At 38.3% G+C, this 27,962-nt stretch overlaps 2 protein-coding genes across 3 annotated transcripts in view; both read right to left on the reverse strand.

The window, feature by feature from the left end:
- Window positions 1–3,583, reverse strand: part of Abcc2 (ATP binding cassette subfamily C member 2) — a 74,937-nt gene extending 71,354 nt beyond the window's left edge. The window contains exon 1 of the mRNA XM_059253748.1: window positions 3,455–3,583. Coding sequence (XP_059109731.1) covers window positions 3,455–3,583 — 129 coding nt within the window. The remainder of the gene's footprint in view (window positions 1–3,454) is intronic.
- Window positions 3,375–27,902, reverse strand: Cutc (cutC copper transporter). 2 transcript variants are annotated; one of them, XM_059257715.1, is made up of 9 exons: window positions 27,714–27,902; window positions 25,406–25,477; window positions 21,788–21,847; window positions 20,648–20,857; window positions 19,966–20,001; window positions 17,179–17,312; window positions 6,574–6,601; window positions 4,858–4,963; window positions 3,375–3,812 (listed from the first exon to the last, which is right to left on the reverse strand). In XM_059257715.1, exons 1-9 carry the CDS (start codon window positions 27,769–27,771, stop codon window positions 3,698–3,700), a joined length of 819 nt encoding a protein of 272 aa, XP_059113698.1. In that variant the 5' UTR covers window positions 27,772–27,902; the 3' UTR covers window positions 3,375–3,697. The 2 variants fall into 2 exon arrangements, with proteins under 2 accessions (XP_059113698.1, XP_059113706.1); XM_059257723.1 differs by lacking the exon at window positions 27,714–27,902 and adding an exon at window positions 27,261–27,378.
- Window positions 27,903–27,962: the final 60 nt, after the last annotated feature.

The raw sequence follows: 27,962 nt of genomic DNA on the forward strand, positions 1-27,962 counted from the left end.
TAGAAGTATGCAATAACCATCATCACAATCAATTTGGGAACCATTTCTATCATCTCCTAAAACAAAATAAAATAAAATCCCCAAAGAAAAAAATAAACCTCATATCCAATTCAGCACTCCTTCTTTCCAGAACCAGCTAATACTGGGGAACAAGGTGGCATTCCTATTGTCATTTTTCCGTTTGTCCAGGCTAAAACTGAAAAAAACTCTAAAATGAGATGGTTGTCACCCTACGAGCTGAATCTGTAATTCACCTTTATTTTGTTAGTGTGCATATTTGTATAAAATAATGAAATGCATAATTCTGTTCTGTTTGGCCAATGGCCATCACTATATACTTTGTTATAGTTGCTTTCCAGGTGTCTAACTCTTCAAATCCTATCCTTCAGAAGGTCTTCCTTGGTTCAATCCAGGTATTTGCCAACCTATGCAAAAAAGTAGTTCCTTCCATGGTCTTCCACTATTTGTAACTTAAGTTTGATAGATGAGTTAGGGTGGTTTATAACCAAATAGTGAAATATAAGATCAAATTCCCGTTTTAATAACTAGTAATCTGTAAAACAACATTTCAGCACCATGCAGAAAATTTATCTCCCAATCAACATTAACACAGATCATCCTTAACTCTTATTTCATTAGGAGCTGCAAAATGATTATTCTCTAAAGGATAATATTACCATGAATATTCATGTATCAAGTTTTTGTATAGACACTCATATGCTTCTAGTTTTTCAGGTATATAATTGCTGAGTCATACTGCATCTGTGTTTAACACTCTGATGAAATCCCAGACAGTTGTACAAAAGTAGCTGCACCATTTTACACTCCCATTATCAGAATCTGAAGGGTCTAGCTGCCCCATATCTTTGCCAGCACTTGGAATACAGTCATCCTTGTACATAGAAAAAGGGAATTTATTGTGGTTTTGATTTGCAGTTCCCTAGTGACTAAAAAGGATGGAAACTATTTGTAACTATATCATTTGCTATTTTAAAATTGGGTTGGTTTTCGTGACTGAGTTTTAATGTTTTTATATATTCTAGCCACTATGCACTATCAGATGTGATTGTCAAGATTCCCTCCCACTCTGTGCCGGCTGTCCTTCTAGTTTGTTTATTGATGTTATCCTTGGGAGTATAAGGTTTTTATTTTTATATAGTCATATTTATTCCTATTTTACATTTGCCACACGTGCTCTTTGCCTAATCTGTGGTCACAGACTTACTACTGCTTTCTTCTAAATGGTTTGTGCTATTGGCCTTATATTTAGGTTTAGGACTCCTTTTCTTTTTGTACATGGTATAAAGCCTTAGCTCCAATCTTTTGCATGTGGATATTCAGTTTTTCCAGTATCATTTGTTAAGACTATTGTAAACAAACAGATTTCCCAGTGACCTGTCTTAGAAGCCTATTGTACTAGTTACTTTTCCATTGCTCTGACAAAACATAATGACCAAGGCAAAAAGTGCTCTATTTATTATTATTTTGTTGTTGTTGTTTTTTCAAGACAGGGTCTCTCTGTGTAGCCCTGGCTGTCTGGGAACTCACAGAGATCTGCCTGTCTCTGCCTCCAAGTGCTGGGATTAAAGGTCTGTGCCACACTGCCTGATGGCAAAAAGTATTTTAAAACAGGACTAAAATGTAGAAAAACCAAGGAAAGGGTTACCTTATATTATTTTCTTTTCTATACTCACATCGTGGAGTACACAGAGTAAGTGCTGGTTTCAAAACTCTACGCCTCCCAAAAGAGCTTCCAACTATCAAAGACCCATACTAGAAAGCTAACATGGCAGAAAAGAAGAAACAATGAGTGTCTGGTGCTTTAATGTATCATTTAGCCAGAAACCATGCTTTAGTTTTTATTCCTTAGGATATTTAGGAATGAAGGAATTAAGGCTTAAAAAGTTAGCTGTCTTCTGATGACATTGTGAGATAAGATATGATCCCTAGTACGTCTGATTTGCCCAGGAGTACTGTCCTTTGTACAACATCAACAACCCAAAGCATCTTAAAGATGACAACTTGACTTGGGAGGTTAGGAGCCCAATGTTCAGGTCTTATAAACAACCTGGATTTGTTATTAAATCTCAAGGAATTCACCTCACCTCTTAGATCCTTTGTTAATTTATTTAAATAAAACAGAGGCTACAGAACAATTCTTATCTCTGAGGATTAGACAGTCCAAGCATGGGAGAAGGTCAGGCTAAAACACTAAATTATATTTCTTTGAAAGCACATATGGTACTGAGTCTTGAAACTTGTTTTTGCTTTTTTGTGTGTATTTTATGTATATGGTGTTTTGCCTGCATGAAAGTCTGTGTGCCACATGCATGCCTGGTGTCCAAAGAGGCCACAGGAAGGCTTTGGATCTCCTGGAACTCTAGTGAAAGATGACTGTGAGCCACCATGTGGGTGCTGGGAATTAAATCTGGGTCCTCTGGAAGAGCACCTAGTACTCTAAATTGCTGTTATTTCTCCAGCCCTGCTATTTGATCTTTGAGACAAGGTCTCAGTTTGTAGCTGGGGCTGGTCTCAAACTCATGGCAATTCCTCTACCTCAGTCTCCTAAGTGCTGGGATTACTGACTAACTCTAGGGACTTTTAAATCCTGCTTTCCAGGTCTGGGGATTTAACAAAATGCCCAGAATCATTCAATTCTACCTGTACAGCCTGCAACCCTGAATCACAAATCTGCAAACTTCTTTGCAACTGATCCTGTAATGGCAGAACCTTTCATCTCACCTTTACTGTAAACAATTTACCATGACCCCTGCATTATCTTTAAAGTAATATGACTTTCTGACCTTCACTGGTTCATCCCTCTATAGCAACCCGATGGTCGCAAAGTACACTACAGCCCCGAACTCCTGACTCAAGCCATCCTCCTGCTTCAGTCTCTCGAGAGCTGGAATACCAGGCATACACCACTGTACCTGGCTCCAGGATGACTTTACTGCCCGGTTCCATTGTTGGCTGTACTTTCTTTCCAGTTCTGGTTTGCCTTAAACTGTGGCCATCACTATGTCACCCAGCACCTTGACCCCTAAAACCGAGATGCAGATTTCTGGCTCCTATGTTGTTGTCAGCACGTTTTCACTGTGGCTACTGGGAGGCCCAGAGAAATCTAAAAATTCACATTGGAAGACACATTATCTCCCTGCCTCAACTTGGATGCCAGAATGTAAGAGAAAGAAAAAAAATTCCAAGTCTGGGAATTTTTATACTAGACTGTTTTACTGTAACCTTTACATCTGCCCTGAGCAACAAATCCAATGAGTACATGATAGAAAGAAAAACTAAAAGAAACAGAAAAGCAAAACAATCTCCTTTCATAGTAAGCTACTGAAAATAGTAAGTGAAAGAACATGAGACTGTAACACAATAAGAATTTTTATTTTACAAATGAAAAGGCAAAAAAGTACTAATTGATCCTAACCAAACTCTGATTTCATACCTTGTCGTTGAACTTTGCCAGTTTATCAGTTAATTCCACTGAAAACTGACTAAGCCTCTCTCCATGGAAGAAGCACAGACCAAATTTAGCCACGATGACAGAAATGACTAGCAAAGAAAATGAGTGCATTGCCGTTCCAATTTTTTTTTCTTCTTAGCAACGTACTCCATGGCCACGTGGAGAACTGAAGGTTCTAATTCTGCCTGCACACTCTGATATCCATGTCTCTCAGAGGAGCCTTAACTAAACTAGGACATCTTTTGCAATAGCATTCAAAGTCCTTACTTTCGTCACATCTGTTACCTTTAGAGAATATTCTGAATGAGCAAGTGAAGCTCCCATTGCAACAGAGGAATTTCTGCAATAGAAATAACAAAGAACAGATAGATAATCATATCAGTTGTTAAATACACTCTCCTTCACTTTATAGACTAATTCATGCCTCAAGAATAAAGGAAGGTCAAAGATGCTGGACTACTATACTCACAATTTTCATTGATCAATTACTTGAAAGATCTAGTAGCTAAATCTACCAGGCAGGAAATTGGATTTTGTATCTGAAAATGTACATGATAAAGTCTTCCCTTTTTTATGTTGAACCCTCCCTCACCAGTAAATGAGATGATTCAATTAAGTTGTAGGAATCCTCTAGGGTATTGAAAAAACACAGTGGTTTAAAGTCCTTAACGGTGATAAAATTTCAAAACAACTGCAAGTAGAGAGCAAAGGTAAAGGAAGACTATTTACAGTAGGAGAGATAAAAATGGTACTGAGGCTGCCTTATACCAATTATTAACTTTGTAAAAGGAAAGCATACAGGATGAGTACATGTGAGTATCTGACTCACTGGATCCTTTACTGCTGAATTAATTTATTAAGTGCTTATATTCAGCAGTGCTTGAATTAGGAAATCATTCCCACTGAATTAAGTCTCTCTCTTAGTAGACTGAGACTAGACATAACCATTAAAAATGGTTACAACTAGCAAAACTAAGCAAAGGCTAGATAAAGGTTAACTCATATTCTGAAGTTACTGCTTATTTCGGGAAGAACAACAATCATTTTAGGAATATTTTTCAACTGAAAAACCAATCACAATACTTACTAATCACAGCATTCCATTATTTAACAATGACATTAACTAAAGTTTTCTTTTTTCTTTTTTGTTTGTTTGTTTGTTTATTTTTTGTTTTTCAAGACAGGGTTTCTCCGTGTAGTTTTGCTGTCTGTCCTGGATCTTGCTCTGTATACCAGGCTGGCCTTGAACTCACAGAGATCTGCCTGGCTCTGCCTCCCAAGTGCTGGGATTAAAGGCATGCGCCACCGCCACCTGGCAAGTTTTCTTATTTAAGCAAGCAAAGATTAATTTCATCCTCTCCTGTATATAAAGAATGTATTTGTACCGAAACTTCATTCCTGAGTCTCTAGAAGACCGAGCAGAACAGTGGAATTCCGTAGCACCTGAACCCTCAAGGATCCTTTGCAGATTTTTATCTGTTATGCCACCTCCTGTTACAAAGAAAAAGTAATACATTAAGTGGGACAGAATATCACATAAAATTTAAATATAGATAAATCATTCTTCTACATAAAATCTCCATTCTAAAAATTTTCACTGATTCAAGAATTTTTGTCTCTAAGCTAAAATGGGATCAGAAAACAAATAAGACCTATGCTACAGACTCTGGAGAATTTTTAAGGACAGAGCTTATAAAGGAAACTCATTCATCCATTGGTTTATGTCACGATGCTATGCATTACTAACTTTGAATTTAAAAAGACTATTCTGGACAAGGAAAATCATTCAGCACTTCATCATTGCTTTCCCCTTAACTTATATATGGAAAGTTCAAGAAAGGTTCGAGGAAAAAGTTACAAAAGCATCAGAAACTTATCCTCAACAGAGAACCTGTAACGTTTTGCTCTGGCCTAGGATTTGAAGAGCGTACTGACTGTACTGACAACGAGAGGAAGCAAACTCTTTCCAGCTTGTTCATCCAAAGAATAACTGCTTGTTTCATTTCACTGACGAGTCTAATTTTATTTAGTTTAAACTACATAGCCAAATATTTATGACAGTCATACTCTGAACTGATACCAGTAATTATAAATATAAAATTATTCAGCATCATATTCTGATATAGAAAATACATTCAAATATTTTAAGATAGTATTAGTTATGTACTTTGTACTTTAAGCTATATTTTCATATACTTCTTCAGACTCATTAACTTGGCTTTTTGTTGTTACGGTTGTTGTTAGTGCTACAGTCACACTGCTGAACTCTTAAGAGTGGAAAGAACAAGCCAGGCATAGTGGTGAATGTCTTTAACCTCAGCACATGAGGCCGAGGCGGGATGATCTCAAGTTTGACCAGCCTGGGCTACATAACAAGACCCTGTCTCACAAAACAAAACAATAAAACAATGAACAACAACAACAAAACACAATCCAACACAACACAAAATGCAGAACAGAATGAGACAAAAAAGAAAGAACACAGGCCAACAAGTCAGATTTAGAGTAGAATTCTGGGCTTTCCCATGGTAACTGTAAAAAGCTGTGTGATCTTACTGAAATTACTGAGTCTCAACTGATTTTAGTGGAAATACTTTGAGCTTTGTAAATGTAGGTTTGTCACATACAGCCTTTTTATGTCGAGATATGTTCCTTCTAGGCCCACTTTCTTCTGAACTTATCATGAAGAAGTTGGATTTTGAGATGTGATTTATGTCCTAAAGTCTGTTGATACAACTGTATGAGCTGACAGAATAGTCCCTTTATTCAGGCATGTTGTCTAACATTTGGCTTTATCACAGGACAGCAGCACTGAACTGCTTTGCCTCACCAAGATGAATACTCAAGTTCACAATATTCTACATGGTGAGAATGTAAACGTGGAGAAAATTCCCTCTTTGCTCCTCTTTGAGCCAACTTCTCTTAGAAGACTCTTTATTTTTAAATCTCAGCAGAGACACCCTAATCTTAAAACATTTTAATCAAACTATATATTTTTATCTCTAAGTACCACATTCTGGCACTTTCTCCTTTGTTTTTTTGACTCATTTGCTCTTCCAACACTTTATTTCAGTGTTATGAGAAAAAACAGAGATACATACCTGGCATCACCACAATCCTGCCTTTGGCCTGAAAAAGGGGAAGAAAAAGGAAATTTTAGTATCTTTCTCTCAACTGAGATTAATAAGTATACTAAAAAATTTAAATTACTGCTAATGTTTAATTATTCAATCTCTCTCTCTCTCTCTCTCTCTCTGAGGGAAAGGGTATTGAGCAGGAAAGATGTTCAGCATCATAATTTTTTTACAGAAAGATTTTTTATTATATTGCCTTATGAATGTATATTATAAACACAAAAAATTGGTGGAAAAATATACTTTATAATCACATCATCTTAAGAAAAATATTACTGGAAAATCACAGAAATTTTGAGTTTGTAGTAGGCAGTGAATGAAAATAGGTGCATGTAAGTAAAATTTTAGTAGAAAAGACAATAGAACATAATTGTACATTATGGTGAGGGGAACGGGAAGATGGGAATCTACTCAATCTTGGCTCCTCAACTAAATATCAACAAAATACAGCCATACACTCATTTAACTGAGAATGTAAGAATCAATTTAATTTCTGATAATTTTGGAAGATAGGGACAAATTATAAAATTATCATACTGCCTATCCACTCTCCTAAGAGTCTATTTATCTTTCTGGAAAATCCTTTTTCTCCCATAGTTGCCTTTCTCAAGCCTCCTCCCCACCCATTAAAATCATATGTAAGCCCCTATTCTAAGCATCTCTTTCAGTTATATTTCTTTGCTAACATACACACAAGAATATACAGTTATGCACAGATTCTTTTGTTGGTTTATATGCCCCAGGAACTAAACATAAGAGGGAAGAGAAAAATCTATCCCTTTGACATGGTGAACAAGAGAAAGTTCCTACTTGCATGGAACTTAAACATTAAAAGAAGACTATAACAGACAAACAATATTTATATAATAAATTTCAGATAGTAAGTACAATGAAGGTAAAATATAGTCAGGTAATGAAATACAGACTAAGAGGAAGGGGGCATTTCACAAAATTAATAATTGTTAGAAAAATTAACTGGATCAAAAATTTACCATGTTCTCAAATGTGTAAAGGTGAAGCATCCATAAAACATTCACTACCTAAGAAGTTGAAATGTTTTTAGAGAGGGGAAAGTCACATTTATTTGTTTCTTCCAAATGAAAGCTTTCCAAAATAAAGACAAATAATATTAAAGAGATAAATATAATCATGCTTTTTGGCCTTCTATAAAAGATTACTTAGAATAATATATTTACCTAACATTATCAGAAGTGATTTAATAATACAAAATATTGAGTATCAGTAATTATCTGAAAGACAAACCTTATGTTATGGTTTGAATGTGAAATGACCCCCACAGGCTTAGTTGCCCCCTGACAGACTTTGGGGAAATGACTGTATCATGAGGACTCTGACTTCATGAATGGAATAATCCACTGATGGATTAAAAATCTGGATAGACACACAGCTCCATATTCTGGCCTACAACTTCAGAAAAAGACTTTGGCTTTGCTGGGGAGGGGGGGCACACACCTTTTAATCCCAGCCCTTGGGAGGCAGAGGCAGGTGGATCTCTGTGAGTTCAAGGCCAGCCTGGTTTACAAAGCAAGTTCCAGGACAGTACTGGACAGATAGGACTACTGCACAGAGAAACCCCGTCTCGAAAAATCAAAACAAACAAACACACACACACACACACACACACACACACACACACACACACACACACAACTTCGGCTTTACTGGAGGCCAGGACCCCAGGTAAGACACTACCCACAGCCCATTAATACCCCTTTAAGCCCACCCAACAACCCCAGACTGTACCTCCTCCCCTGGGCTCCATATTCTGGCCTATAACTTTGGAAGAAGACTTTGACTTTACTGAAGGCCAGGCTGGATCTAGGGAACCCAGCCCCAGCAGAAAACTTCTGCTGTACTGGAAGTCATGCTATACTAGGAATCGCAGGTGCCAAGCAGTTACCTAGAACTCCAGAGGCCACACAGGTACTTGGAATGGAAAAGGCAATATTGGCACCTAAAACCTCAGAGGTTTTCTAGACCCCCAAAACACCAGTGGAGACACCCTACTGGACCTGAAGACTCACTAGACTCCTTGGACACTTAGGCCAGAAGACAAGAGAAGAAACACAAACCAAGGGACAAAACACCCATTCAATAAAGACAAACACAGGAATCAACACCTAGACCTATAATCATCCCAAACCCAGATGCCTAAACACCAGTGTAAGAATGCAATCAATAACAGAAAGGGCAACATGGCACCACCAGAGTCCAGCTATCCTAGGACAGCAAGACCTAAACAATCCAATGCAGCTGAAGCACAAGAAAACAACCTTAAAAACAACTTTATGAAGATGATAGAGGTCCTTAAAGAGGAAATGAAAAAAATCCCTTAAAGAAATCGAGGAAAGCCGGGTGGTGGTGGTGGTGGTGGTGGTGGTGGCGCACACCTTTAATCCCAGTACTTGAGAGGCAGAGGTGTGTGGATCTCTGTGAGTTCAAAGCCAGCCTGGGCTAGAGAGTGAGTTCTAGGAAAGGCACCAAAACTACACAGAGAAACCCTGTCTCGAAAAAAAAATTGAGGAAAAGACAAACAAAAATTAAGAAGAAATCAATAAATCCCTTAAAGAATGCCAAGAAAAAACAAACAGGTGAAAGAAACAGTTCAAGACCTGAAAATGGAAATAGAAGCAATAAAGAAAACACAAACTAAGGGAATTTTGGAAATGGAAAATCTGGGTAAGGGAACAAGAACTGTAGATGCAAGCATTACCAATAGAAAACAAGAGAATCTCGGGTGTTGAAGACACAAAATAGAGGAAATAGATTAATTGGTCAAAGAAAATGTTAAAACTAAAAAATTCCTAACACAAAACATCCAGGAAATTTGGGACACTATGAAAAGAGCAAACCTAAGAAAAATAGGAAGAGAAGAATCCCAGCTCAAAAACCCAGAGAACATATTTAACAAAATCATAGAAGAAAATTTTCTCAATCTAAAGAAGGACATGCCTATAAAGGTTCAAGAAGCTTACAGGACACCAAATAGATTGGATCAGAAAAGAAAATACCTACACCACATTATAATCAAAACACTAAACATATAGAATAAAGAAAGAATATTAAAAGTGGTAAAAGGAAAAGGCAAAGTAACATATAAAGGCAGATCTATTAGAATCACACCCAACTTCTCAACGGAGACCCTAAAATCAAGAAGGGCTTGGACAGATGTCTTGCAGACCCTAAGAGACCACAGATGCCAGCCCAGACTACTATACCAAGCAAAACTTTCAGATAGAGAAAACAAGGTATTTCATGACAAAGTCAAATTTAAACAATATCTATCCACAAATCCAACCCTACAGAAAGTACTAGAAGGAAAACTCCAACTCAAGGAAGTTAACTACACCCATGAAAACACAGGCAATAAATAATCTCACACCAACAAAAACCAACAAAGGGAAACACACACCACCAACACCACCACCACCAACAACAATAACAAAAATAACAAGAATTAACTATCAATGGTCATTAGTAATCCTCAATCTCAATGGACTCAATTCGCCAATTAAAAAGACACAAGCTAACAGAACGGATATAAAAACAGGATCCATCTTCTGCTGCATACAAGAAACACACCTCAACATCAAAGATAGATATTACCTCAGAGTAAAGAGTTGGAAAAAGATTTTTCCAATCAAATGGACCTAAGAAGTCAGGTGGTATAGCTACCCTAATACCTAACAAAATAGACTTCAAACCAAAATTAATCAAAAGAGATGGAGAAGGGCATTTCATACTCATCAAATGAAAAAAATCTACCAAGATGATGTCTCAATTCTGAACATCTATGCCCCAAATGCAAGGGCAACCACATTTGTAAAAGAAACATTACTAAAGCCTAAATCACACATTGAACCCAATGCATTAATAGTGGGAGACTTGGGCTGGAGAGATGGCTCAGCGGTTAAGAGCACTGGCTGTTGTTCTTCCAGAGGTCCTGAGTTCAATTCCCAGCAACCACATGGTGACTCCCAACCATCTGTAATGAGATCTGGCGCCCTCTTCTGGCATGCAGGCAGAACACTGTACACATAATAAATAAAATCTTAAAAAAAAAAAAAAGAATTTGCCGGGCGGTGGTGGCGCACGCCTTTAATCCCAGCACTCGGGAGGCAGAGGCCGGCGGATCTCTGTGAGTTCGAGGCCAGCCTGGGCTACCAAGTGAGTTCCAGGAAAGGCGCAAAGCTACACAGAGAAACCCTGTCTCAAAAAAAAAAAAAATAGTGGGAGACTTCAGGTTGGGGATTTAGCTCAGTGGTAGAGCACTTGCAAGCGCAAGGCCCTGGGTTCAGTCCTCAGCTCAAAAAAAAAAAAAAAAAAAAAATAGTGGGAGACTTCAATATCCCACTCTCACCAATGGACAAGTCATCCAGACAAAAACTAAATAGAGAGATAACAGAACTAACAGACGTTATTGATTCAAATGGACCTAACTGATATTTACAGAACATTTCACCCAAACACAAAAGAATATACCTTCTTTTCAGCACCTCATGGAACTTTCTCCAAAACTGATCATAGACTTGGCCACAAAGCAAGTCTCAACAGATACCAAAATCTGAAATAACCTCTGTATGTTATCAGATCACCATGGATTAAAGCTGAATTTCAGCAACAGGAACAAAAGAAAGCCTACAAACTCGTGGAAACTGAACGAGTCTCTACTGAGTATCACTGGGTCAAGGAAGCAATAAAGAAAGAAATTAAAGACTTCCTACAATTCAATGAAGATGAATGCACAACATACTCAAACTTATGGAACACAATGAAAGCTAAGAGGAAAGTTCATAGCACTAACTGCCTGCATAAAGAATTTGAAGAGATCACATACTAGCAACTTAACAGCATACCTGAAAACTCTAGAACAGAAAAAAGCAAACACGCCCAGGAGGAGTAGATGGCAGGAAATAATCAAACTGAGGGCTGAAATCAACAAAACAGAAACACAAAGAACAATACAAAGAATCAAGGAAACCAAAGAGTTGGTTCTTTGAGAAAGTCAACAAGATAAACTCTTATCCAAACTAACTAAAAAATACAGAGAGAATATCCAAATTAACAAAATCAGAAATGAAAAGGGGAATGGAACAACAGACACTGATGAAATCCAGAGAATCATTAGGTCATACTTTAAAACCTATACTCCACAAAATTGGAAAATCTGAAAAAAAAAAAAGTCTTCATAGAGACCACATACCCAAATTAAATCAAGACCACGTAACAATTTGTTATAACCCCTAAGGAAGTAGAAGCAGTCATTAAGTCTCCCAACCAAAAAAGCCCAAGGCCAGATGGTTTTAACACAGAATTCTACCAGACTTTCAAAGAAGAGCTAATATCAATACTCCTCGAACTATTCTACAAAATAAAAACAGAAGGAACATTGCCAAATTCTTTCTATGAGGCCACAGTTACCCCGATACCCAATTCACCCAAAGACTCAACAAAGAAAGAGAATTACGAACCAATTTCATTCATGAATATTAATGAATAAAAATAATAAAATAGTTCAAGGCCAGCCTGGTCTACAGAGCGAGATCCAGCAAAGGCGCAAAGCTACACAGAGAAACCCTGTCTCGAAAAAACCAAAAAAAATAAAAAATAAAATAATAATAATAATAAAATACTGGCAAACTGAATCCAAGAATACATCAAAAAGATTATCTACCATGATCAAGTAGGCTTCATCCCAGAAATGCAGGGATGGTTCAACATATGAAAATCTGTCAATGTAATCCATTATATAAAAAAACTGAAAGAAAAAAACCCCACATTATCATCTCATTAGATACTGAAAAAGCCTTTAACAAAATCCAACATTCCTTCATAATAAAAGTCTTAGAGAGATCAGGGATATAAGGGACATACCTAAACATAATAAAAGCAATATACAAAAGCTGATAGCCAACATCAAATTAGATGAAGAGAAACTCAAAGCAATTCCACAAAAATCAGGAACAAGACAGGGTTGTCCACTCTCTCTCTATCTATTCAATACAGTACTTGAAGTTCTAGCTAGAGCAATAAGACAACTAAAGGACATCAAGGGGATACTGGAAAGGAAGAAATCAAAGTATCATTATTCATAGATGATATGATAGTATACATAAGCAACTCCAAAAATTCTACCAGGGAACTCCTACAACTGATAAACACCTTTAGTCAAGTGGCTGGTTTCAAGATTAACTCCAAAAAATTAGTAGCCCTCCTATACTCAAATGATAAATAGTCTGAGAAAGAAATCAGGGAATCAATATCCTTCACAATAGCCTCAAATAATATAAAATATCTTAGTTTAACTCTAAACAAGCAAGTGAAAGACCTGTATGACAAGAACTTTAAGTCTTTGAAGAAAGAAATTGGAGAAGATATCAGAAGATGAAAAGATCTCCCATGCTCATGGATTGGTAGGAACAACATAATAAAAATGTCCATCTTGCCAAAAGCAATCTACAGATTCAATGCAATCCCCATCAAAATTTCAACATAATTCTTTACAGACCTTTAAAGAGCAATACTCAACTTCATCTGGAAAAACAAAAAAAAACCCAGAATAGCTAAAACAATCCTGTACAATAAAAGAACTCCCAAGGTATCACTACCCTTGACTTCAAGCTTTAGTACAGAGCTATAGCAATAAGAACAGCATGTTACTGGCATAAAAACAGACAGGTGGAAAAATGGAATAGAATCGAAGACCCAGTTATAAATCTACATATCTTTGGACACCTGATTTTCCACAAAGAAGCCAAAATTATACAATGGAAAAAATAGAAAACATCTTCAATAAAGGGTGCTGGTATAACTGGATGTTGGCATGTAGAAAAATACAAATACATCCATATTTATCACCTTGCACAAAACTTAAGTCCAAGTGGATAAAAGAGCTCAACATAAATCCAGACACATTGAACCTGAAAGAAGAAAAAGTGGGAAATAGCTGTAAACACATTGGCACAGGAGACAACTTCCTGAACAGAACACCAATAGTGCAAACATTAAGATCAACAATTAATAAACGGGACCTCATGAAACTGAAAAGTTTCTGTAAGGCAAAAGACACTGTCAATAGGACAAAATGGCAGCCTATAGAATGAGAAATGATCTTTATCAACCTCACATCTGACAGAGGGCTAATTTCCAAATTATTTAAAGAACTCAAGAAACTAGACAGCAAAAAAACCAAATAATTCAATTAAAAATGGGGTACAGATCTAAACAGAGAATTCTCAACAGAAAAATCTCAAATGGCCAAGAAACAAAGTTCAATATCCTTACCCATCAGGGAAATGCAAATCAAAACGACTCTGAGATTCCATCTTACACCTGTCAGAATGGCTAAGGTCAAAAACACAAGTGACAGCTCATGTTGGAGAGGATGTGGACCAAAGGGAACACTCCTCCATTGCAGTGGGAGTGCAAACTTGTACAGCACTTTAGAAATCAATATGGCAGTTTCTCAGAACACTGGAAATCAATCTACCACAAGACCCAACTATACTACTCTTGGGCATATACCCAAAGGTCACCTCGCCATACCATGAGGACATTTGTTCAACTATGTTTATAGCAGCTTTATCTGTAATAGGTAGAACCTGGAAATAACCTAGATGTCCCTCAACCAAGGAGTAGATAAAGAAAATGTGGTACATTTATACAATGGAGTATTACTCAGCTGTTAAAAACAATGACATCATGAAATTTGCGGGCAAATTTTCTGGAACCAGAAAAAAAAAATCATCCTGAGTGAGGTAATCCAGAACTAGAAAGACAAATATGGAATGTACTCACTCATAAGTAGATATTATCTATAAAATTAAAGGACAATTATGCTATAATCCATAGACCCAGAGAGATGAGGTAACAAGAATGGTTCAAGAGGGGACATGCTGATCTACCTGGGAAGGGGAAATAGAAGAGATTTTGTGAGTGGAAGGAGTGGGAAACCAACCCAGCCACATAACCTTCGACCTACAGTCTGTCCTGCCAGTGGGATGTGCTGGGGTAAGAGTGACCTAGAGATTGAGGGAGTGGTCAACCAATGACTAATCTAGCCTAAAACCCATGCCAGGAGAGTAAGCCCACCCCTGACATTGCCCGGAGCACCAGGACCCAGAGCCTGGATGGCCCAGAGATCTAGGATAGAACCAGACACAACTGGAGAAAAAAAAGTCCATGTAATGATGCCTAATGATATTCTGCTATACTCATAGATTGGTGCCTAGCCTAATTGTCATCAGAGAGGCTTCACCCAGTAACTGATGGAAACAGATGCAGACCCACAGCCAAAATTAGGCAGAACTTGGGAAACCCTGCAGAAGAGAGGGGAAAGGATTGTAGGAGTCAGAGGGGTCAAGGACACCACAAGAAAGCCCACAGAATCAACTAACCTGGGTACACTGGAGGTCATGGAGACTGAACTGATAACCAGGGAGCCTGTAAGGGACTGACCTAGGCCCTCTGTTACAGTTGTGTAGCTTAGTCTTCTTGTGGAACTCCTAACAGTGGGAGCAGGGGCCATCTCTGACTCTTTTGCTGGCTTTTAGGACCCTGCTTTTAGGACTCCAGACTATAACCTTGGAAACAAGGAGCCAAAGTAAAACATTCTTCCCTTTAAGTTATACATGTCAGGTATTACATCAAAGCCATCAAAATCCGACTAACAACCTTCTAACCATTTGGGGAGGTAGATACTCTTATTACTTCACTTTTGCAGAAAAGCAAACTAACTATAGAATGCTTAGGTAATCTAACCCAAAAGTCTATGCGCTGTATTATAGTAGTAGATTGTTACCCAAGACGTAAAAAGTCAGTGCAAGGAAATACTTAACCTCTGTGTCAACATATAAACATATGATTAACATATAAACATACACACAGGTGTGCGCGCACGCACGCGCACACACACACATGCACACACACACAAACACTCACACCAAGGGAAGGGAGGAGGACTTCTAAAATCTAATACATGACTATAGCAACCATTATAACTTATTCTCTATTCTTCAATAATTTTTTAAAACTAGAAACCTGGTTCATCAACTCTTCTATTCTAAAACATTTTGGGCTTCCCCATAGCCAAAGATTAACTATAAAATACTATTTAGCAAGGTTTTCAAGGTTCTACATATTCTTTCCTTCACTGCAAACTCTGTCATTCTTCAGGACTGTAACCCATGCCTGCTCTTGCTTCCAGGCCTTTGCACACTATTCCTCCTGCAGACACAAGGCCCTGACTTTGACAGGATAACTTCCAAATACCCTTCAAAGGAGTAAGACATTAAATTTGGAAGTCTTTTCGTCTAGGAAGTTCTAACGACTGCCAACCTCTATCCCTGAAAATCTGGAATTAATTCCATTCCACTGTGCTCCTTAGTACCTTTCAAAAAATTAATCTATTAAATAGTACCTGTTGTGAAAAGATTGCATGGGCAGTACCTGTGCATGCACATGCACATACATGCGCATACTACATGACTACCAAATGGTATAAATACCCGGTACCTAATATATACTTAATAAGTAAATATTTGTAAATAAGTAAATTCCAGAGTGACAAAATCACATCTGATCCTTAAGTCAACCTTCTGAATAGTATTTATGAAAACTGAAAATAATCACAAGTCTACACAAAAATGCTAAATGATATCATTAATAAAGGCAATAATAATAGAGAATAACATATACTAAGACCCACTGTATGTCAAGCACTGAGCTAAGATCTATACACATCTTCTTTAAATAATGAGAAAATTAAACTTTTTTCAATTTTACACAAAGAGGTTTAGGTTAGTAGTCTACTTAATATCACACAGCAAATAAATGTCAATCCTGAGCTCAAGCATAGAACTCTCATATCATAAAGTCTGTATTCAGTAACTTAGAAAGCCTCTGAACTGGTCAGAAAAATACAGATGTATTTAATGGCAAAGCAAGCCTCGGGCTGGCCGAATGGCTTATGGGTAAAGGCATTTGCTGCCAAATCTGACAACCTGAATTCAATTCCCAAACCTACACAGTGGACATAGAGAAACAACTCTTGCAAACTGTCCTCTGACCTCCATAGACATGCTATGGCAAGCATATGTGCATGTGTGTGTGTGCCGCACACACGCACACACAGACACACACACAAATGTAAAAAAATTTTTTTTAAAGCAATTACTGACTGCTCTACAAATCTAGTTCACTAGGAGAAATCATAGGAGAAAACATATCCTTCTATATTGATAGGTGGGAAGAATTAAAAGGAATGTAAATTTTAGGATATATGTACAGATGACAACTATAAATTTTAAAGGGGTTCCCCGCATACACATGGGTTGACAGTGGTGTAAAACTAGACAAGAGAAAAGGTAAAATTTGCTGTCTGTAATTTGATCTAAAGTTCCTTGGTTATTTAAAACACCCATGCAATAAATAAAAATCAAATAAATATGTCACTGGTTCTGCTTTTCTTCCATAATCACCAAGTCAATAAGACTCATTTCTCTAAACCAGCGGAATAACAGAATGTTCAGAGGAACCACAGCCATCCTGTACCTCATCTATGAGCTGCTTTATTAGAGGCAGTCCTTCCAGAGCTGAACTGTCACATCCACTGGTCAAAACACGTTCAAATCCCAGGGTTAAGAGGGTCTCCAGAGCTGCCATTGGATCACGAACCATATCAAAGGCTAAAAAAGGTAAAACTGATTTGAATTTTGAACAGAAATATCCTCTAAATTCAATAGTTTCCAAATGTATTGTGTGTGTATATATATTATAATATACATCATATATAATAGTATGCTAGATTTATACTGGCTTACAATAGACAATTATGAAAAATTCATAATTTTTTAAAGTCAGACTGGCATTCAAAATTAGTCAAGGTAAAGCATTTAAACCACAGAAGCAAGGAAAAGTTACAAATCAGAGTTTCTTCTTTTCTTTTTGAGACAGGGTCTCATCATGTAGCTATAATTAGCCTGGAACTCACTATGTAAGCCAGGCAGGCCTCAAACTCATAGAGAACCACTTGGCTCTGTCTCTAGGGTTCGAGGATTAAAGGTGTGTGCCACCATGCCTGCTCTAAGAGTTCTTTTTTATTCCTAAGGGTTTTTTTTATTTTCTAAGAGTCAGAGTTTGCCAGTACAAAAGTTTGCATACCACCGGTAATATACATGGTCATTTTCAGTAATCATAAGTGTTTCTCTTTAAAATAAACTTACTTAAAATTTATCTTAAAAAAGTACTAATAAGGAGCTGTAGAGACGGCTCAGAAGTTAAGCACACTGACTGCTCTTCCAGAGGTCCTGAGTTCAATTCCCAGCAACCACATGGTGGCTCACATCCATCTATAATTTGATCTAGTGCCCTCTTCTGGCATGTAAGCAGAACACTGTATACATAATAAATAAATAAATCTTTTTTAAAAAAGTACTAATACATTTATACAGTAGCATTTAGATATGACAATGTTGTAAATGTGACATGTGAATGATCACATCCGGAAAAGTGCTCGAAGGCTTCAGACAGACTACACTGCATAAAATGACACATGACACCCACCTGTCCTAGGAGAAACCTGGCCTCCCATTCACATTTAGTTTGTACTAAATCATTTACCTGATACAGTCAAGACTCATAGTGTAAGGTGGCTGTTTTCAACAGACAACAGGAGCTCTCAGTTCCATTCTACTAAGATACCTCCTTTCTCAAGTCAGGCTTGGAAGCCCAGGCTTATAATTCTAGCACTCAGGAGGACTCCAAGTTCAAGGGAAGGGAGCAAAGGAGAGAGGAAAGGAGGTTAAGTGGAGAGGAAAGGGACGGGACTTCTCTCTTCAGAACACTAAGAAAGGAAAGTGGCCTAGGAATCTTAAGAAAAACTACTTCTGCTTTGGTTCTCAACACGATCATGTGATACAGAATTCTGATTTATGGTGATGAGGCACTATGGGTCCTCAGGGACAGAATTTCTCCACCTTTAACATCCTACAGAAGCTTTCCTGGTTCGGTGCCCTCGCTTTCTCAATAGTGCTTATCCTGCCTTATTAAATTAACAAGTGGGAAAAAGTGGAGCCAAGAACACTACCAATGTTTCTATAAACTGTGAAAATATTTTTGTTAGACTTATCAGAGAAAGAGAAAGGAATAGAAATTTGAAGTCATCTCTTAGTTTAAAATTTTAAAAATATATTCTATGTGACTGCTTTATTTTTTAAACTATTAAGAATGACAAAATTTAAACTACTTTTCCAGATATTTAAATGTTCACTAATTTAAAAATACTTTTCATGTTTAAAATTTGTTGGTGTGCCTGTCATCAAGATGCTGACAGACTAACTCTCTTAGTTATTGTCGTTTTAGAGCAAACATTGCTAATATCAAATAAGACAATGGTTTCTGGTAGGGTCACACATTTCAAAGGGTAACAAATACTTTATCTTAATTGCTGTACATGGAGACAGATACCGGCAATTCACTCTGGGCCTATTTAAAAAGAAGAAAAACCCTTTCACCCTTTCTCAAGTATATCACTGTTTAGACTAAAGGTTTCTTCTTTCCATCTGCAATGGCAGTGCCTCCTGAACACAAGTGACACTTGTCCCTCCATTTTCCAAGGCTTAATAAGACTTAGCCAACGTACACGGGAACTACAACTATTAGCATCTATTTCTTGGTAAAAAATGTCTGATTCTTGTTCAAACATCTACTTTCTTTCTCAAGAAGTCTACATTTGATAAAGCTGACCTCACTGTGAGCTCTAGGAATGGTTTTGCCTGGCATAAGCCGGGAGGTACATTTTATTTTCAATGACCATGGTGATTTATTCATTGTAGGGCTGTATACGATTTAAGGCAATCTAATAAATAATGAATCTTAAGATTGCTACTTGGATGGACACATACACTTACAGGCAATATTTACTCTCTTCTCAAGTACATGCTACCACCACCTTCTTTTTTTTTTTTTTTTTTTTTGGTTTTTCTTGAGACAGGGTTTCTCTGTGTAGCTTTGCGCCTTTCCTGGGACTCACTTGGTAGCCCAGGCTGGCCTCGAACTCACAGAGATCCACCTGGCTCTGCCTCCCGAGTGCTGGGATTAAAGGCATGCGCCACCACCGCCTGGCTACCACCACCTTCTTAACACTTCATAACAAAGCTTTCAAGTTTTCTAGGCACTGAACACCATCTCTAAATCTATAACTCTTCTTCTCAAGAACTAAGATATTAACTAGTATCACTGTAACACTATATAACAGTGTTCATTAGAAGGGTGTGCCAGCTGGTAAAATTTAAAAACTGACACCATTTAACAAACCTATTAAAAACAGAAATGACTCACCTCGGTGAAAAGTGACTGGCAGAGGACGGCAAAGAGCTATAAAAAGAAAGTCATACAACACATGAAGAGTCTGATGACTATGTGCAGAATTCTCCTTCTTTATACTCTCTTCTGCTAGGACAGTGAACTAAAATAGTAACAAAATGGCAGCTTTGGCAGTCTTATAGACTCAAAAGTCCCACCTTTCCACTAAGCTCTGACTCTTACATAAAATATAGCTATCTACACCTTAAGGGTACCAAACAAAAATTACATCAACTGTAAAGACAACACTACATCGATTGCTTGGCTACTCTGAGGATCTTCAAGAACTTTGATCTTATAATGTAGGTAGTTTGCATCTATCCTCTCGACTTCCTCTCCTCATTATTGACTAGAATAACTTCTCAAGTTTTGGTGCACTGGTTAATGCAATCAATGTACATTTATCTTAAATTCTGCAAGCACAGTACCTGATCTACAACAACAAAGGAATGTTGAGAGGCCTTTGCCACATATGCCTTCTACCCCAAATATTTAGACAACTTCTTTTTAAGATAGGTTAATTTAAGTGTCTGTAGGTATGGCTGAAAAATCAATTTTGTGATTTTTTTTTCTGTATCAGGAGTGTGTGTGTGTGTGTGTGTGTGTGTGTGTGTGTGTGTGTGTTAGAGACTTTTACACCTCAGCTATAAATTCTTACCCAAAAGAGACATGCATAGCTCTTTGTCAACGTGTCCATCTTCAGTCAATGCCCCAAATACCAAACCATCAGCACCATAAAGCTTGGCAAGACGAATGTCAGCCTTCATCACTTCAACTTCACGATCTGAATATAAAAAATCACCTCCCCGTGGTCGAATCATCACAAAAACTGGAATCTGGACACTTTGTTTTACTACTTGAAGAATACCTTTAAGAAGAGAAGCAGACTAAAGTTCAACTGTGAGCTAAAAGATCTGGAGAAGTTATTAAAATGTCATTGGTCATATATAGTTATTCTTATGTATTATTTCCAAAGGAAAAGAGTGAACAGGAGAAATCAGAGACTGCTGATATACAGGGAAGGAGGCCTGCGGGGAACAGAGGAAACCTTGAGTGAATGTGTAAAGAATGGATGAAGTTGTTAGTGAACGTGTACTATTAACAAAGACTAAAGCCTCAGACTCATAGAAATGGGCAAAGCCTTCCTCTGGTCCAAGTATGAGCATTTACACATGACTGACCAGTGTGTGTAAAAACGAGCACCTGCAGCTTCCTCCTCCCAGATGACTGCAACCTAAGACGGCTCCCTACAGAGACCACATACTGGGACTAGCGTACCCGCCCCGCCACGCTGTACAGAGTAAACATGCTGAGGTCCCCCGGCTGCTGCACAGTTGACTCACTCCATCAGAGTAAGCATGATCCATTACATCCCAGCTTCTCTGTGTGAGGGTGTGTGTGTGTGTGTGTGTGTGTGTGTGTCTGTCTGTCTGTCTGTCTTTGCTTCATTTCTTCATTGCCTGAGTAAAGTTTCCAGGACCAAGCCATGTAGGATGCAGTGGAGGCCAAAAGCGTTTATAGTAGAAGGTAAGTAATAGGAAAATCATGGGGTAAAGAAAAGCAATTTACAAAGACTTAAGATACTTAAAAGCACTTGTCAGTTGATACAATAAAAACTATTTACCTTCCAATTTTTTGATATTTGAGGACACAAATGTGTTTAATTAAATCTTTTGATGATGTTATTTACAACCATAAGCAATTCTAATTGCTATCATAGTCATCATATACTTAACGTAACATTAATCAGTTGTCCCAATCTCTGTATGAGAAATTTGGTGACAAAAAAGATACTTACCCATGCTGGGTGTGATTCCTCCCTCTAGTAAACCAGCACATAATTCAATCCGACCAGCACCTTTTTAAAAACACACGTTTTTTTTAAAGTTCCTATGACAAAGCAAACTGTTTATCTAAATATAAAATGAACCTGAGAACTTAATTGAAAGAAATCAAATTATAAAATTAGAGTAAAAATATTTTAAATCTCAATTGTATTATACAACCCTCATTGTATTACTGACAGCCAAATTAAGAGTTAATTCAAGTTAAGCCAGTTCTCTTAAAATTTGTATTAGAGTTGCCATGCATAGGGAATAAAGACATTATTGGATAGAAAATAGTAGAATGTTAACTGTCAAACAATAAGAAAGTAATATCAACTTTTCAAAACATTCCTCATTACTCTAAGCTTTAAAACAAAACCAAACAGTTACTTTGGAGTAGCTATCAAGAAAATTTCAAAATGCAGTGAATACTGATAGCAAAAGAACAATCAAACTGTTGGGGTCATGTTAAAAGGTCTCCTGGACAAGGCTCTCATTAGCCAAAGATAGGATATTTTAAGCATCAATAAAATAACTATGATAGATTAAAACACCTATGTCTAAATCTAGTTTTATAATGTGGAAACAACTCATTGGAAGATAGCAAACAGATGTGTTATTTTGAAAATCAGTGAACAAAGAAGCCAGCCTTTCTCCCTTCCTCTCTCATACAAACCAAATTTCAACATGACCAAATGGTGAAAAAGTTGTTCTTTCTAGTTGTATACTAGTTAATAAATAAATATTAAGCAGGGCATGATGGTATATACCTGTAATTCTAGCACTTGGAATGCTGAGGTAGAAAGATTGTCATGAGTTCAAGGCCAGTGTCAACTACATAGTGATAGCCTATGTCCCTCCAAAATCAAAAGAACAAACAAAACTCAACCTTATATATATGTGTTATATATACTAAAATTAGATTAACAAATGACTGGAAAACTTATAAAAGATCAGGTTGGTAACACCTGAATCCACTGAATAATCTTAACATTACACAGACACACACAGACAAACAGACAGACAGACACACAAAAACACAAGATGACCTCCTAATACAACATAATATGGCCTATAAAGCATTTTTTAAAAATTATTTTTTATTTCTAAATTTTTACTTTAATTTCGGTGTTTTGAGGCTGGGTCTCTCTCTATAGCCCTGGCTGTTCTGCATAGACCAGGCTGGCCTCAGACTCAGAGATCTGCCTGCCTCCACCTCCTGAGTGTGGGGATTAAAGACATGCACAACCTTGCCCAGCTTATTCATTTAATTTTATAAGTATGGGTGTTTTGCCTGCATGTCGTGTATGCCTACTTCCCATAGAGGCCAGAAGAGGGCATCAGTTTCCCTGGAATTGAAGTTAAAGACAGTTGTGAACCACCACGAAGGTGCTAGGAATTGAACCCATATCTTCTGGAAAAACACCCAGTATGTGCAACCAATCAGCCATCTCTCCAGCCCTATGAAACATTTTATTAAAACTGAATTCTGAATTGGATTTTAAACTGCTGGGTTAACAACTCAACAGGGAATGAAGTGATTAGAAAAGAATATCATATGGCACCACTTACATAATCAGCAAAATCGAGACTGTGGTGCTCTGAATGATGAACATCATAGTGCATTTAACAAATCAACTACGAAAAAAGAGAAAAATAAACCTTTTTTTTTTTTTAAAAAAAACGAGGAAATCATAAAGTATGGTAGTACATGTCTGCAATCATAGCACTTGAAAGGCTTAGGCGAGAGCATCACAGTGTGAGGTCGCCCTGGGTTATAGCAAGACTCTCTCAACAACCTAGAATAAGGGATATAGCTCAATAATACAGCACCCAGCATATACAAAGCCCTGGGTTCAATCCCCACAGGGCACCAGGGGAACAAACCATCTGTTACAGCAACTATCAATCTTTTATTCCTTTTTATTGCCACAAAGAGATTGAGTGACAATAATCAAATGTGTTCAGCAAAACTGAAAACATGTAAATTGTTCCCCACCAAAAACATCTGCTGCAAACGACTGACGACCGTGACTTTAAAATGGTTGAATTTGTAATGCTCACTTTTCATTGTCAATTTGATTAGATTTGGAATCACATGGGAGACACATCTCTGAGTGCATCTTTGAGGGTGTTTCCAGAGAAGTTTAACTGAGGAGGAAAGATCCACATTGAATGTGGGTGGCACTGTTTTATGGGTTGAAGTCCCAAAACAAAACAACAAAAAACCACGGAAGCCAACTGAGCATCAGCATCCACTTCTGTCTGCTTCCTGACTGCAGACACAATGTCATCAGTGGCCTCAAGCTCTCCACCATGCCTTCAGTGACATGATGGACTGTGTCCCTCAAACCGTGAGCCAAAATAAACGTTTCCTCCTGCAAGTTTCTTTTGTCCGGAAATCTGTCACAGAAAAGTAACTAATACAAAATCAAGCGATGAGTAGATGGGAAACATTATGACCAAAAGCAACTCAGGGAAGATTTACTTCACCTTGTAAGTCCATCATTAAGGGAAACCAGGGCAGGAACTAGAGAAGCCAAGGAGGAGTGCTGTTTACTGGCTTGCTCAACCTGTTTTCTTATAGCACCCAGGACCACCAGCCCACGGGTGGTATTACCCAGTGAGCTGGGTCCTCCTATATCAATCATTAATCAAGAAAATGTGCCCATAGGCCAAACTGGTGGGGATAGTTTATATTCTGAGGTTCCTTCTTCCCAAATGATAAAACTAGCCAGCACATGTTATGCCTAATTCATATGTTTGAAAATGTTCCTTAATTAAAAATAAAGGTTTGGAGACATAGCTTAGTAGAATGCTTGTCCAACACGCACCAGATCCTGGGTTCTACCCCTAGTACTACCAAAAAAATGAGTTAAAATTATTTTTCTGATCTTGAGATGATGCAAATGTCTATGCTTCTCACAAAAACAAATTTAGAACACAAAACAAAATGGCATCTACGGTAAACAGATAAGAAGTCTAGAACCATCTTTAATTTTAATTCTTATTCAATACTGGGGATTGCACACACCACAAGTGCTTTACCTCCGAGCTACATGCTCAGTCCCCTAAAGATATCTCTAAACTGTTTCAAATTCTTAAATTTGCGTCAAGTTCAATAAAATAATCATGTTAATGAGCAAGCAGGATTATAGACGCTTGACTTAAAATGTGACCTGCTGGGGGGAAGGGGAGATTAAACAGTAATTTTCCAAAAAAAAAAAAAACCCAAAAAATTGTTTTGCTTTACTTTCTAAAGCAAGATCTCCCTATCTAGCTCAAGCTGGCCTCAAACTTGAACCCCCAGGCCTCAAGCTCCCCAATGCTGGGATTATAAGCATGTGCCACCATGCCAAGCTCTTCAGTAGGTTTTCTAATTAGACTATTACTATCCAAGAGATAACAAGGGCTTTTTTTTTTTAATGGATTCTCACTCTATAGCCCAAACTGACTTCACAGTGACCCTTCTGCCACAGCCTCCCAAGTGCCCAGCTTGGCAAGGGTTTTTTTGAGGTCAGACCATAGGATTCATTGTCACACTCTTAAAAAAGGTTGTCAGCCGAGATTCATTATCTAGTTTCCCTTACCTCCTCTCTCTGCATTCACAGCTGACTCCACTGAATCTACACATATTTCCATAAGAAATCCATTCGGTGCTCCTAAAATATATGAACAACAAAAATGCTTGAAGGAACTAGCAAGTCCTACCAATCTTCCACTAATACTTCAGTTTTTGCTGCCTGAATCCAAAAGTGAAATAGAGAAACAAATAGACGTACTAAGCCCCACCCACGTGGTAAAATTAAAACCAGTGTCTCCAGACTGTGAAGCAGATATACAGACATCTGTAAAAGAAACCAAACTGAAACAATCTTAAGTACATAGTGAATGTGAAATTAATCTTCCTAAAACACAGATCTCATCATCATGTCCCAGCTCAGACTCTTGGAATGCTTCTCAATGCTAGCAGTTATAAGGACTACATATTTAAAAACAAGGATTGGATTTCAAATCCTGGTCCCACCATTTTATTCACTGTGTGACCCTAGGTAAGTTACTTTTCTATAAAACAGAGAAGGTTTTAATTCCTGCCCTCAGAGTAATGAACCCTGAGGTAATTTACATAAAGGGTACACCCACTAAGCATCCATTATCATTAATAAACTTATTATTTCCTCTTTATGACTCCAGTTTTCTTCAGTCTCCATCTTTGCCAACGGTTATACCAGCTAATTGACAAAATCCTTCTAGTTTCATCTTCAAATGCTAAACTTTCCCAAGGATCGGACCAAGTCACATTTCCACGTTTTCCCCCCAAAGTAGAAAAGTTTATCTCCTTTTGAACTCCAATAACTTGAGTTATATATTTCCATTAAAACCCTAGTTTCACCTCTTACTTATGAGATAATATCTGATCTCTATTGATTGACATGAAGTTCCTTAATAAGATCGTTATTTAAGAATTCTTTATCTTCACCTCTCAGCTAGCATAGGAACTACCATGCTAACAAGTCATTCAAATATAGACTAAAACCTGAACTACAAATTCACATGTTAATACTAAAAAGTATGGCATAAGCAGCTTTGGGTTGTTCCTGCAAGTTAAATGTGTAACTTATTTTTAATTAAAGATTTGAACGTTGGAGCCCAGGAAATGGTTAGTGGGTAACTTGAGTTCATGCCCTGAATGTATTTAAAACTGGAAAAAAAGAGCTAACATCACAAAGTTGTCCTCTGACCTCCACACACTCACTATGCCACATGAATCCACTCCGACACAATAATGATCAACACAATTTAAAAATGTTTAATTCATACTTCATGTACTGATCTCTGTAAGAACAGTCACCATATTGTGGTAGTGGTTACTAATGGGCAGTGAATTTGTAATTAATTTTACTTTTCTATATTGTTTGACTTTTTCTACCCAATATTGCTTTTATGATGAGAAATTACTTCAAGAAACAAAAATCTGTCACCTCCTAATATGAAGGTGAAATTGTCATTAATAAAAAGACTATTGGTCCCATAGATTGGGATTCCAGTGTTAGCCTATGGTCTTAAACAACAATGCACTAACTCCACAAATCCCATAGCCACATCAACAGTCACACCAGTGCGCCTGACGATGCTGAGGGACTACTAGTAGCTTCCCACAAGAGGATGGGAATGGCTACAATAGGAGCCTGGGCAACTCAGTTTTTTGTGGGGACCAAAAAAAAAAAAAAAAAATAGTGCTCTCAGTAAGATACTCCGGGTAGCTTCGGGGACTCTGAGTCTGTGGCTTTTCTTCCCTTTTTTTCTCTTAGCCTCTCATCAGTGGACTGTAGTTTTCAGGACAGTACTAAACGTGCCAGATGGAATGCAGATGTAGGTGTGAGGCGAATCCAGCTATGGTCCATTATTAAAGAGTTTTGCAAAATACAGAGCACTCTCACTTACACTGTCTTGTTGAGGGATATGTACCCTTCATAAAAGTTAGTCGTGTTAACATTAACAGTTACAGTATTTTTAGGACCGTGAGTCCTGAGAACAGCAACGTGAGAACCGCTGGTTGGGAGAACCAAGAGAACCTTCACTGAGGAGGAAGAGAAGACATTTGCCGAATGCTGTCTGCCTTGACAGCCAGCCCAGCTCCCGCGGAACCACACATTTACTATCCACCGCAGCCACAGGGACGTGGGTGGGCATGCTGCCCTCTGGTGGCCCGAGGGACCTCGGGGAGCTGAGGGAACTTGTGGGGAAGCGTGACCCGCCGGGACCCCGGAGAAGCGGAGGGAACTCGGGGAAGCGTGCCTGCCCGGGACCCACGCGGAGCGGAGGAAACTCGACCGCAGGCCGGACCCACCCCGGGGTCGACCGGCCGACCACCCCCGGCCCCGCCACCTTCCGCACCCGCCTTCCCCGTCGGCATCCACGCCGGTTTCCGCTCGCAGGAAGCCCCTTTCCTCATGCTTCCCGCGTTCCGCCCTGGCTCGCCTTCCGTTTCCACTGAGTCCCCGCGGCTGCGCGAGCGACCGAGCAGGCGCGCTCCCGGCGCCCGCGCCCCGCAGCCCCAGCGGAGCGGAGTCGCAGGCGCAAGCGCAGTGGCCAGCCTCCGGCGAAGGGGGCGCGCGCGCGGTGTCTGACCCGGAAGTGCTTCCC

The sequence above is a fragment of the Peromyscus eremicus genome, chromosome 1 (assembly GCF_949786415.1).
Source record: "Peromyscus eremicus chromosome 1, PerEre_H2_v1, whole genome shotgun sequence".
NCBI classification, from domain to species: Eukaryota; Metazoa; Chordata; class Mammalia; order Rodentia; family Cricetidae; genus Peromyscus; species Peromyscus eremicus.

Bases quoted from the DNA above. Each gene is read 5' to 3' on its own strand.
- Cutc (XM_059257715.1), bottom strand. From the start codon at position 27,771: ATGAGGAAAGGGGCTTCCTGCGAGCGGAAACCGGCGTGGATGCCGACG. The intron at 25,478-27,713 runs GTGCGGAAGGTG...CATATATTTTAG, and splicing joins GATGCCGACGGGGAAGGCGG to GAGCACCGAATGGATTTCTT. The intron at 3,813-4,857 runs GTACAAATACAT...TTTCTATTGCAG, and splicing joins GACTCAGGAATGAAGTTTCG to AAATTCCTCTGTTGCAATGG.